The following is a 13,192-nucleotide window of genomic DNA, read 5'->3' on the forward strand; positions in this document are numbered from 1 at the left end:
GATATTAAGGTACTAAGGGTATGGAATTCCATTTTAGAAGCTCTTCAAATAATTTAAGATAATCAGCTGCCTGAATTATTTGTTTAGGATGAAATTCTGTTTAGCTGGAGGCAAAAGACTCATTTACTATTGTCTAGAATTCCAAGTCTTTTTATAACATCATCCTCTGTCATCTCCTTATGTATGAAATGGTTTGAATTTCATGATAAAATTTCATTATGACACACTTCTCCCAAGAAAAACTCTTGTGGACAATTTTGGGGGTTTTCAGGTAAGCTATTACTAGTGCAAGATATTTTTTAATGAACTATTTCTCCTAATTTTTTCCCTGTAAAGTTATTTCTTCTAGTCTCAGAACTGCAAAAAAATAGTAGCTCCCACCCCCAAAGTCCTCTTTAAAAATAATGAGCATTCTACAATCAAGAGACATGCTGAAAAGGGGGGGGTGTCTTTCAAATAAATACACAGGTATTCCTAGAGTAGTTAATTTTTAAGTGAAACTAGTGATACTTCCTGCCAAGCTTGAGTATAGTACATGAACCTGTGAAACTAGAATAAACTAAAAAGTACCTGTGACTACTTTAGAAACTGATGTACGGAATACACTTGTAGTCTATTTTTTATAGCTCTGACATTGGGAAATTCCATAGAGTAAAAATATAGGGTGTTTTAACTTTGCTGTAAAATATGAGTTTTTGGTATTGAAAAGGGAGATATGCGTCCAACTTGTACTAAGTTCCTTATAGAGAACTTAAAAAATCAATCATTCCAACAAACAAATAAAAACTGTAATGGCTCAGTAGTATTCTTCATGAACAGTTACTGTAAATAAGGGCTGAAGTATTCAAAGAAAAGGAGCTCAGAATCTTTCATGCATTAACTATTCTAGGGAAGGCCATTGAAGAAGTAATATCAGTTTGAGATGGTTCAAAATATGTTACCAAGTCTAAGGACTTACACATTATTATGTCACCATTTTGCTTTTAGTTATCTAATTTAGGAGTGTTTGATTTTAAGAGGAAGCTGGAAACTAACTGGAATTGTCTCTAGCAATGTTATTATATAGGCTTTTACTTAGGCGTATAGATTTTTCTGCTATGTTTTTATTCATCTTGACATAACAATAGGCTAATTGTAATTATATCACAGTTCATGGGCTTACGTTTCACAACTTCCTCTTAGAAACTCTGATTTAGTTTTTGACTTATTTAGTTTACACACTTGCTCTCTAATAATTTAGTTCTGTAATGCTGGTTAAAAAAATTTTGGACATTCCCAATACGCACATATACATTAAAAATACACGTGTACCTCTGTGTTTATGTATTATGTATACTATAAAACACATACACAATAGCAATTTTAAGGGATTAAAGATGAAATAATTAAATTTTAAATTTAAATCTTTCTATTGAAGTACAAAATAAGAACATGATTTGACATTCTTCCTTATTTTGGAAAGTCTTGGTTTAACATTTTGTGACGTGGTGATTTGAGTTTGATTTTTTTCTAATATAATAGACTTTGGGGGGGGAATAGTTTTATATTTATAGAAGAATGGGTATGATAGTACAGAGCTCCTATATACCCTGTACCCAATCTCTCCTATTACTAACATCTGACGTTAGTATGGTATATTTATTCCTTAATGAGCCAATTTTGATCCATGACTGTTAACTAAAGTCCACAGTTTATTCATACTTCTTTTGTTTAACCTAATGTCTTTTTCTGTTCCAGGACCCCATCCAGAATACCACATTACACTTAGTTGTCATGTCTCCTTAGGCTCCTCTCGAGTGATCATTTCTCAGACTTTTCTTGTTTTTGGTGGCCTTGACAGTTTTGAAGAGAACTGGTGAAGTGATTTTTAGGATGCCCCTCTAATGGAGTTTGTAATTTGTCCGGTGTTCCTTTCATTAGACTGGGATTATGGGTTTGGAAGATCACAGAGGTGTGGTGCCCTTTGCATCATATCAAGGTTACATACCATCAATATGATTTATCACTGAGCTCAGGTCACATTGTAACTTGGCCCATGGGTAAGTATTCATTTCTGCTAAGGTCCATCAGCAAGCCAAAACTTGTTTCTCACAAGGAGAGTAGTTATCTTCACAGGATGGCAGGGCTTTGCTACAAAATCCTCAAGGTTTGCATTGTGATTCACTTATATGTACTTGCCAAAGACTCCAAATATCATCTCTATCTGCCACTTCAAGCATCACTGGATCAACTGAATCATATGACCCAAGTGGCAGAGTAAGTTGCACAGCAGCCCGGACCATTGCAGAGACTTCTCTTCTCTCACTTGGTGTTATGCCTTTTTTTTTTTTTAACAGTAGAAGGGCCAGATGTAACAACTTACCCTTCACTTAGAATTGATATCTTGATATACTCAACTCCACTGGACCCCTAGAAATTTCACTGAGGTAGAAGGCCTCTGAATTGGGGTGAATTTATTTTCCATCCTCTGACATACAAATATCTTACCAGTATGTGTACAGTAATTGGTACTTCCTGTCTACCAGGACTAATCAGCATATCATCATCAACATAATAGACCAGTGTGATGTTCTGTGGAAGCGGAAGGGGATTTAGTCCCTGCAGACTAAATCATGACATAGGGCTGAAGGGTTGATATAACCTGTGGTGGGACAGTGAAGGTGTGCTGCTGACCTTGCCAGTTGATACTTTCCGGTGGTCTTTTTCAACACATATAAAGGAAAAAGCATTTGCCAGATCAATAGCTGCACACCAGGTACTGGGAAATGTGTTGATTTGCTCAACAATGAAACCATATCTGGAATAGCAGTGCAACAGGGATCATCACATAATCGGACTTACAAAAATCCAGTAATGCTCCAAGATCCATCTGTCTTGCACATGCCAAATAGGTGAGTTGAAAAGGGATGTGATGCGTATCACAACCTTTGCAACTTTCAAGTTCTTGATAGTGGTACTAATCTTTGCAATCCCTCTAAAAATGTGGTATTGTTTTGGTTTACATTTTTATAGGTAGCAACAGTTCTCGTGGCTTCCATTTGTCCTTTCCTACAGTAACAGCCTTCACTCTACAGGTCAGGGGACCATTGTGGGGATCCTGCCAGCTGCTGAGCATGTCCATTTTTTATGCATTCCGGAACTGGGGAAATATCCACAGGTGTTCAGAGACCCACTGGGCCTAATGTAAGATGAACCTGAGCTAAAATTCCACTGATAATTTGACCTTCATAAGCCCCTACTCTGATAGGTAGATACTACAGTGATATTTTGGGTTTCCATGAATTAGGTCAAAGCCACTGTCTACTAAGCCCCCGAAGTCTGGTTATTTCCTTTCCCCCAATGAACAGTCACTCTTGTTGATGGCTATAGGACCCTGTGGGGAAGGCTGGGGAAAACATTAACACTATACATGTTTGTCACTGAAGTAGGGTCCTTCCTCAAGAAGACCTGGCCTGCCCTTCATTCAGAGTTCTGGGTATGTAAGTTGGCTCAAGCCTGGGAACTGATTGAGGGGCTGTGTGTGACTTTCTGTTTTGGTGACACAAGTTACGGTTTCTGTTCATAGATCCAGAACTCTTCTGCTAATCTATTTTTTGGCTGTGCTGTGCAGCTTGTGGGATTTTAGTTCCCTAAGGATTAAACCAGGGCCCTCGGCAGTGAGAGCACTGAGTCCTAACCACTGTACCACCAGGGAGTTCCCAGAACTCTTCTGCTTATAAAGACCAAGTAAGAATTTAGTAATTATCCATCTATTTCTTTTCTAGGGACACCATGATCAACTATCCAATACCACAGGTATCTGCGAGTCAGACAATTCTGATTACTGCTTTGGCTCAGCTGTCCATTACAGCAACCACACTGGTACCTACCTGCCACCCTGAGATCCCATCATCACCACTGCATTTAAGAATCTCAGTTTGATGATAACAGGTTCCATTGTAAGATACATCTGAATACAGAGAGGAGCAATTGCAGATCTCCTCAAGGGTGCTGGGACTCACTTCACAAATTACTTCTCATAGTCATGTTGATGGGTAATGTCCTCTGGACCCTCCCAAGGTGGGTGAGAAAGTCTTACATGATAAATCAACTCTAAGATTCCCATCTTCCCAAGACTTTGGAGATCTTCCTCTACAGTATCCTAGGCAGTTCAACTTCATTTAGTGTAGGCATTTTTGGGTGGAAGGAAGTCAAGTGATCAATGGTGTTTTCACTCAGTTTCTTCTCACAGTGGGTCCATTGGGCTCTGAAAGCCATCTTGTGGTTATTTTCTTAGTTCCACAGGTACAATTGGAAGAGACATACTCAGCAAACAATCAAACAAACTCAATCTTTTTCTAACCCTTTCTAACCCTTTGAGGTAAAATGTATCTGCTTTGTAGGCTCTTATCAATAAATTCAGCCTGACAGGATTTTACAAGCCTTCATCTTTATCCCTGTATTAGTTTCCTAGGGCTGTTACTGCAAAGTACCACAAACCGAGAGGCTTAAAACAACAGCAATTTATTCTCACAGTTCTTGAGAGTAGATTATCTGAACTCAAGTTGTCAGCTTCTCCTGCAGGCTCTTTGGAATAAGCTTTGTCTTTTCCTAGCTACCAGCAGCTCCTGGCATTTCTTGGCTTCAAGCTACATCACCCCCATCTCTGCCTCCATCTTCACATGTCCTAATTCCTTCTGCGTCTATATATGTCTGCATCCTCTCTTCTTATATAAGGATACCACACATTAGATTTAGGACCCACTCTAATCCAGCAGGACCTCATTTTACCTGATTACATCTTCAAAGAACCTATTTCCAAATAAGGTCACATTGCATTTCTAGTTGGAGAATGAATTTTAGGGGACACTAGTCATCCCACTATAATCCCACACCCTTAACATCCATACAAAATTTGACTGCATATTCTTTTGTATGCTCTGAATTTTTTTAGCATGTGTAGTTTACTTTTTCAAATAAAATTAAAGCAGAAAACCCACCACACTTTTTTGCCATAAAATGCAAGTATTCTTTTCAGCCAGTTTCTACCTTTGATGCCCATTACTACATAGTCTCCCTATATTGATTTCCCTGTCTTGCCCTTCTCCAACCTTTTCTCTAACTGCAGACAAAATGACCTTTTAAAATAATCTCCTTCCAATCTTTCAAGGAGGATCAAACACAAGGTTCCTCATCAGCTGAAGGAGGCTTTTCAAGATCTGGTCTCCAGTACCCTTCTTCCAGGTTCATCTTTCAATAAAACCCCATTATGAACCCGTTTTACCCCAGAACCCCTTGTAGGTTTCCAAACTGCCCAAGCCATTCCCTTCCTCCATACTTTGGCCTGCGCTCTTTGCCCCTTGCACCCATGACTGCTGCTCATCTTTAGCAGCTACTCCGCTATTCCCTCCCTGGACAGGAAGCATTTTTGTCTTCTCATCTTTGATGTCTGTTAATATTTTCCCTTTGCTCTTGCTCCTCCTAAATCAAATTTCCTATTCGTTTTTTTAAAATAGATTTTATTTATTTATTTATTTATGGCTGCGTTGGGTCTTCATGGCTGCAGGCTTTCCCTAGCTGCGGTGAGTGGGGGCCACTCTTTGTTGTGGTTTATGGACTTCTCACTGCAGCAGCCTCTGTTGTTGTGGAGCATGGGCTCTGGGCTTCAGTAGTTATGGCACGAGGGCTCAGTAGTTGTGGCTCGCAGGCTCTAGAGCGCAGCCTCAGCAGTTGTGGCACGCGGGCTCAGTAGTTGTGGCTCGTGGGCTAGCACAGGCTCAGCAGTTGTGGCTCAGCAGTTGTGGCACGTGGGCTCAGTAGTTGTGGCTTGCAGGCTCTAGAGCGCAGGCTCAGTAGTTGTGGCTCATGGGCTCTAGAGTGCAGGCTCAGCAGTTGTGGCACGTGGCTCAGTAGTTGTGGCACACGGGCTTAGTTGCTCAGCGGCATGTGGGATCTTCCTAGACCAGGGCTCTAACCCGTGTCCCCTGCATTGGCAGGCGGATTCCTAACCACTGAGCCACCAGGGAAGCCCCCCAAATTTCCTATTTGAAAGAATGTAGTCCAACAACACACACACACACACACACACACACACACACACACACACACACACGCACGCTGCTGCGCTGGCTCACCGGTTGGGTAGGACCGTGTCCCCCTTCTCACGGAGGGGATGGCTGTTAACTCAGCTCTGGAGCGACAAGCCCGCACCACGCCGAAGGCCAGAGCCCAGCGGGCTCCAGGCTCGGGGCAGGTGGTGATGGCATTGCCCCTCGTAGGCCGGTGAAGCAGCACATCACCCACTTGGACCACATCCTTCGCTCTACAGCCGAGGAAACTCCTCCGGCGGAGGGCGAGGCTTCGAAGCCCAGAGCGACACTGTAAGGCGCCCAAACATATTAACGCCCTTCACGCCCCAGGCCGGCCCTCCTCCTCCTCACCGAGGCCGAGTCCCGCCGCTCGTCCAGCACTTTCTCTCCCTCACGCCCGGGGACGCGAGGACAAGGAGCTGCCGCGACTCTTAGGTCAATGACCGCGCGCGGGGAACTCTGGGGCTGGCCGGCGGCGCGCGGGGGTGGAGCACGCGCAGTAGTACTTCGCGTGGGCGGTCCTCTCGGGCGGCTCGGCCCGCGCAGGCGCATGCGCAGGCTCCGCGTCGCAGGACTCCCAGCCGTCGCGGGCCGCGCCCCCTCGCCGCGGGTCAGAGGCCGCGGGGCGGGCGGTGGTGACGCGCGCGGAAGTGTCCTGTGAACCGTCGGTAGCCGGCGGGCAGCAGAGCTGCAGCGGCGGTCACGGCCTGGCGCCCAGACGGGAGGGGCTCCGGATCGCTGGGAGGCGGCCGAACCCCTGCGGCGCCGCCGCCGGCGGAGGCCCCATGAGTCGGGGGACGATGCTTCAGCCCGGAGCATGGCCGGGGGAGAGCTGTGCCGAGAAGCCGGCGCGGGAGGCGGGGGCCGCGGCGCTGGAGGGCGAGAAAGCGGTGGCCGGGGGGCAGCCGCGAGCCGCCGTGCGGTGCCCGGCCGAGCAGTGAGTGCGGGGCGCGGGGCGGGGACGGCGGGGGCGGCGTGGGGCCCCGGGCTCGGCACCCACGGGCGGGGGAGGAGCCGGCGGAGGGCCCTTCGCCCCCTTGCTTTTAAGTAAGGTTGTCGGTGAAGACACTTTTGTATCCAGTGTGTCCGATGACAAAAGTTTTTACGGAAGGCGCGCTTTAAAATTATGGTTATCCAGTACTCCCCCCGCTTTTTTGACATTTCCATAGCTCTAAAGCTAAAGAAAGCTCCAGCAACTTGGGAAACAGACTCCAGAAGCATATTATCTTATAACCCGCTCCATTAGCGCTTCCCCCCAACCTGTCGCGGCAGCGGACTAAGGTTGTCGCTGTCACAACCCCAGGAAAGCTGAGCCACGCGACCTGTTTGTTCTTGGAAGGCAAGTCTGTGCTTGATGAGCGTCCCGCCTGTTGGACAGACTTTGGACGGAATCTGCCCCCATTCTTTTGCCTGTTAGCTGCTTAACTAGATGTCCCCAACCGCCTTGATTTTTAAATGCGAAAGGCAGTGCTGCTTAGATCAATTCCTTATTGAACTGTAAAGGCGGCTGCGTACATCGGAAGAGTTTACAGTTTCTGCAAGGATTTGGGGTCAGGGGTGGAAGCAGAATATAAACTTGAAGGCTGAAACTTTTCTGCACTTTCAATTTTAGTCACATATCAATGCTTTTGGAATTCCAAAATCGACAAAAGCACGCAGGTAACCAGTTTGACAGAGATCTTAATTGGCCGGAAAGTGTGCTTTCCACCCCTCCCCCCCGCCCCATTTCCTAAAAAGGGGTCCTGGGGGAGCTGTTATTGCAGATAATGTATTACAATAATTCTCGCATGCATGGCTCTTTATCGTGGGCTTTGACCTTCTCCTTGAGCACCCAAGCCCCTTGGGGTGGTATATTATCCACACTTAACGGGTTAAGATTTAGAGCAGGAGGTCTCAAACTCCTGCCCCCAGGAGCTAGGCAGGTGTCCCATGGGCTCCTGGAGATCTGAGTCCTATGGGGACAGGGTCCACTAAGTTCCAGCCTATAGAAGATTCCAGATATTCTGACTTTTGTTTGAAATGTCCTGATTTTTATTTTATTTTTAAATTACATCCAGGTGTTTCACTTTTATTTTTTAAATTTTTTTGTCCGTGCCACACGGCTTGCGGGATCTTAGTTCCCCCGCCAGAGATCGTCACCACTGGGCTTCCAGGGGATTCCCCTGATTTTTAAATAGTAGCCTTTTATTTTTTAATTGAAACCACTGTGCAGGCCCATGTGAGCAGAGGTGGCTGCAGTTTTGCTCCCTGGGTTTGAGCCCTACCTAAGACTCTGCAGCGGGTGAAGTTGGGGTGCGCATGGGGGCGGTCTTTGCCCCTGCCCCTCCCCAGCCCGTGCTTGTTCCTGCCTGCAGCTTCCAGGCTGACTGCTGCTGCTGCACTTAGGCCCCGGTGGTCTCAGCTGTGCTCCCCACCTAGCGGCCCTGGCCCCCAGATGCTGCTTCTCAGCCTCAGCTGTGTCGTGCCCTCCTGGGAGACGCAGAAACTTTGAAGTCCAAACCACGGTCCCCCAAATACACAGAGTTATTTGGCAAGCATTTCTGCTGGATGTGGTTCCCAGAGTCTGAGCACCTGGGGAAATGGGTCACAGTGCAAAAGGAACACTCTTCCCGGATGAAAAGGTTCTGTGGCACAGGTGTCTCTTCTCTCTACTGTCAGTAGAATTATGGGCATGCAGCTGAAGGGAATGTAACAACCCAACCTAGGTTTGTCATTTTATCGGTTAGGAAACTGAGTTGCAGATTTGATAGGTGCAGCTTGGCCAGGGAGGCACAGGGAGTAGGTTTCAGGGCCAGGTTCCCTGATGCCTGGGTGGTGACCTCCCCCCATGTCTTTCTGGCTTTCTCAGCAAAACTCGGTAGAGGGACATGACATATAATCATGCAGACTTCACTTTTTTTTTTTTTTCTGGAATAGATATTCCAGTTTGACGTTTACTTACTAGCTTAATTTCTTTTTCTTCCTATTTTTGTTGTCTTTGATGATCTCATTCTCTTTTAACTCTCATAAGAGAGCAAGGGGGAGCCAGGGAAAGGAGGTGAAGATAACTTCAAATATCAGCTTCTGAGCATCATATCTTACGTTCTGGGCTTCCTTGTTTATTATATGGGCAGTGGGGCTACTTCTCATTGCACTCTGATATTTTCTTAAGGGCTAGAGAAACTGTACTGCAGCATATAAACATTGCCATTATATAGTTTGCAGTATAATGTGTGCACATCAGTTCTTACACGATGATATATGCAGCCTAATAGTTGAGTGTAGATATAAATAAATAGTGCAATGCCTAAACTAGGTCCTAAAATAGTTTTTGAATCTTGTGCTGTTCTGTCATTGGAGCCAAATCCCTTCTTCCCACCCAGAGAGTTAGGTTTGACCTGCACAGGAATTGAGTAAAATATTTGCATCTGGAAATATGAAACACCATAAAATGCAGATGTTTTGAGATACCCCGCAGAGTCATTTTAATTCATTCAGTGGATAGAAATTATGAAGACAAATCACAGCCCAACTTTTGTAGCCATTATATTGTACATCTGGGCTGTGACTCTGAGAGGTACAGTGAAGGGTAGGGGAAGGGATGGCTCATTTCCTACAGGCTGTACTGTAGGACACAAATTCCTTGTGACTAAGCTCACTGTGTTTTGCAAGGGAGTGAAATAGTGGGGAAGAAAGACATAAAAATCATATGGATAAGCTCCTTCCTAAATCTCTTTCCTTCCTTTCCTTCCTTTCCTTTTTTTCTTAGTTCACCTGAGAGCTGTGGTTGGCTGACATCCCTTGGACAAGCCCTAAGGATGGCTCACAAGATGATTCAGGGTCCCTTTTGAGGAAGTATTAGGTCAGACCAGATTCAGTTGACTTTTTTTGGAAATGTCCTCACTCCTCCTATCAGCAGGTCTCCTGTACTCCATCCCCTGCTCACCTGACCCATACAGTTGAAACTTAGGCTGTGTCACTTCTTCCTCTTAGCTAAGCTAGTACTACAATCCTTGAGGACCAGGATGGTTCTGGGACATGGTTGGTGGCCAGGCTAGACATGCTTAGGGAACTGAGAAGTGAGACTACTCCATGGTCCTTCTCTGTCTGTCTGACGGTGGGACAGGGTTTGAATCTGGGGTCCACAGGCTGGCTGTGTGTAGGGGGGAACATGATGTGTCTGTGTACCCCTCTGAAGTGGAAGGCAAAATTGTGCGTGTATTTACGTTTTTCTGGACTGAGGTTCTGAGGAGAGCTGTGGATTCTCAGAAGGGCCGTGCACAGCAAACTGTGACGCCGTCGTCCTCGGGTGTTGCTCAATGTGCTTTTGTGCGAATGTGTTTTCCCACCCACCTTAGCAGCCCCGGGGAGGGGGGTGGCTGTCTTTGATGGGGTAACAGCGACTCCCTCCTTCCCCTTCCCCCCGCCGGATGTAGAACCTGCTTCAGAGCTGGGATGCCTCTGAGAAACCTCCTTGTTGAGGGTGTCTGGGTTGTCCCCAGGCACCTCTGGAAGTCACGTGGAATAGCCCGAGCCAGTCGTGGAAAGTCCACTTGCAGATGGGAGGTGGAATTTCAGCCTGGGTGCCGGTACTTTCCCGCATTTGATGTGTTGTTCACTCATCTCTACAACCGCTAAGAGGTGGAGAAAGGCTGGGTTGAGTGGTCTTTGCTTTTCCTGTGCCTGTGTGGGATGGTGCGTGGTGTCACAGTGGTTGACACTTCAGCAACACTGCCTGGGCCATTAGTCTTCTAGGACAGGCCAAGTTAAGCACGAACTGCCGCGTTCAAGTCCAGAGAGCTGAACAGAGCCATACTCAGTTGAGCTTTTTTAGATAACTAAGGGAAGCTTGGTGCAGATGCTCATAACAGTGAGTGATTAACGTGCTGTCTTGTTAGCTTTGCACATATGTTAGCGTTCACTTTTTCATATCATGTGTTTACTTGTATCAGAAGTTGAAAAATTGGCTTCACAGAAATGTCTTCTGCTTCACTGAGCCCTGGGTTTTTAGTTTATGGCTTTTGTTTTGGGGAGTAGTGTAATTTTGTCTACATGTAGTAAGCATTTTAAAATTAAGTTTTCAAACATTTATTGTTATCCAGGTCTTTGAAAAGAGCAAGAGGAAGGTTATAATTCAGTAGACAATGTCATGTAACCTACTCAATGGTGTATATTGCCTTAATATTGAGAGTAAAATAATTCATCTCTGAGAGAAAATGGGAGCTTGAAAATACTTTAAAGTAACATTATGGTACTAAACTAATAATTTTCTAAGTAGGAATTATTAGCATTTTGGTTTTAAAATTTAACTCGACTGTGTACTTGAGTATGACTCACATGCCAGCGTCCTCAAGAAATCAAGTCAGATTTAAGACTTTTCTTTTTCTTTTTTTTTTTTTCTTTTTTTTGCCGGACACGGGCCTCTCACTGCTGTGGCCTCTCCCGTTGCGGAGCACAGGCTCCGGATGCGCAGGCTCAGCGGCCATGGCTCACGGGCCCAGCCACTCCGCGGCACGTGGGATCCTCCCGGACCGGGGCACGAACCCGTGTCCCCTGCATCGGCAGGCGGACTCTCAACCACTGCGCCACCAGGGAAGCCCAAGACTTTTACTTTTCTTTACTACTTTTCTAGTGATGGGTATGTTTTCTAGAAGGAAACTTTTTGCTCTGGTGATCATTTGAGCCTGTGGACTTCAGTGGCCTCTTTGTACTAAGTGGTGGACACTCCTCATCCCCACCCCAACTTGACACACACAAAAGATTGCCCAATTTCTGAAACTGGTCAGCATCAAGGATTTTATCTTATCATATAATATCCCCTTTCCTTGCATTGTTTCACTGTCTTCCCTTCCCATGACAAAAATTTAAACTTCTAGCTATTTCAGATTCCCAACTTTAAATATAATTTCTTTTCGTTGTTATTTTCAGCTTTAATATTTTGATACTTAAAAAAGTTAAAGCAGAAGTTTATTGAGTGAAGTATTTTCTTAAATAAAATTATTTTAACTTTTCTTTCACACATCTCTCTCACTTTCCAGTTGATGGTCCTTATGTTGGATGAATATTTCATTTTGGCTGTTAAATGTCTTATTTTCTGATCATATTGATTGAGCTTTATTGCTTGAACCTCTAACTTATCTTCTCTCCAAGGAGATACAGTGGCTTTTAAAAGCCATATTATAGTTTCCCTGGTGGCCTTGGCAAGTTAGCAAATGTCCTTAGCCACATGTCCTTGGTGGCCATGGAAGTTCGCAAGCATTTGTGCAGGGAATCTGAATGAAATCTAGTGTGGCTTAAGTCATTTGAATATACTCCGGGCCTCCCATGCCTCAATTTCTGCTTTACTTCTTTTGTATCTCTTGAGTCACCGCATTTCTATTACCAGTAATCTCCCTTTCTGCTCTGTCTTCCTTTTGCATTTAGTTCTCCTGTTGACCTCTTTGCGTCCCTTTCCTGTTGGTCTTTGGCGGAATTTGTATTTGCGGCTGTGCAGAGGGATGCTTGTTTAGAGAACCTCCTCTGGGCACTGGTGTTGCCATTGCACTTTGGTTATTTTGTAGGTTAGAAAGGAAGGAGACAAGAGTGCAGGCGAATATGCCTACCCGTAGCCACAGAATTTGCTTGAAGTGTGAATAGATTCATAGTCTGTTAGAACTAAGAACTGGAAGAGGATCCATGTAGATCATTTAGGTCTTGTCTAGCCTTCTTGTTTTGAAGATGGGAAAATTGAGGCCAAGATTAGGGAAGTGGCTTCCCCAAAGACATGCTTCTGATAATGATACTGTGAAAATGATTCACTTAAATGCCTGTTTTATAGGATCAGAATTTCTCTCCTATTTGATAAAGCTAAGAAGGAGGCTAAAAGATAACATTAAACTATTGAAAAAAGACCTTAACACATTTAGTCACTTTTTATTTTAAGCATTTGATGTATAGTCCCTGCGAGTTTGGTTTCTGTTTGCTTTTAACCCTGGCACGGGCTCCATGGGTGACATCACACCTGTTACTTGAAATCTCACTGGGGTTAGAGCACATGGAAAGTACCTTTTCCCTAGTATGTCCCCTCAACCTCACAACGTTAAAAAAAGACAGGCACACATGCCCCATCACCTTTACGTAGAGAGGAGAAAAGGAAAAAAGGAATA

The 13,192-nt window shown here is 44.9% G+C and overlaps 1 protein-coding gene and 1 long non-coding RNA gene across 8 annotated transcripts in view; one reads left to right on the plus strand and one right to left on the minus strand.

The window, feature by feature from the left end:
- LOC308616960 overlaps window positions 1-6,527 on the minus strand; it is a 63,768-nt gene extending 57,241 nt beyond the window's left edge. For 5 of the 6 annotated variants that reach the window (XR_014015779.1, XR_014015780.1, XR_014015781.1 and 2 more), the window contains exon 1: window positions 6,420-6,527. This is a non-coding gene — a long non-coding RNA (uncharacterized lncRNA). Of the gene's footprint in view, window positions 1-6,113; window positions 6,382-6,419 lie in introns of those variants that run through there. The other variant, XR_014015784.1, reaches the window with a different exon arrangement.
- A 169-nt stretch (window positions 6,528-6,696) lies between these two features.
- Window positions 6,697-13,192, plus strand: part of OTULIN (OTU deubiquitinase with linear linkage specificity) — a 30,046-nt gene continuing 23,550 nt past the window's right edge. The window contains exon 1 of one of the 2 annotated variants that reach the window (XM_081231967.1): window positions 6,697-7,005. In XM_081231967.1, coding sequence (XP_081088093.1) covers window positions 6,854-7,005 — 152 coding nt within the window. In that variant the 5' untranslated portion in view covers window positions 6,697-6,853. Of the gene's footprint in view, window positions 7,006-9,882; window positions 9,910-13,192 lie in introns of those variants that run through there. The other variant, XM_081231968.1, reaches the window with a different exon arrangement.

Source organism: Mesoplodon bidens (genome assembly GCF_964165515.1).
Source record: "Mesoplodon bidens genome assembly, chromosome: 4".
Classification (NCBI taxonomy): domain Eukaryota; kingdom Metazoa; phylum Chordata; class Mammalia; order Artiodactyla; family Ziphiidae; genus Mesoplodon; species Mesoplodon bidens.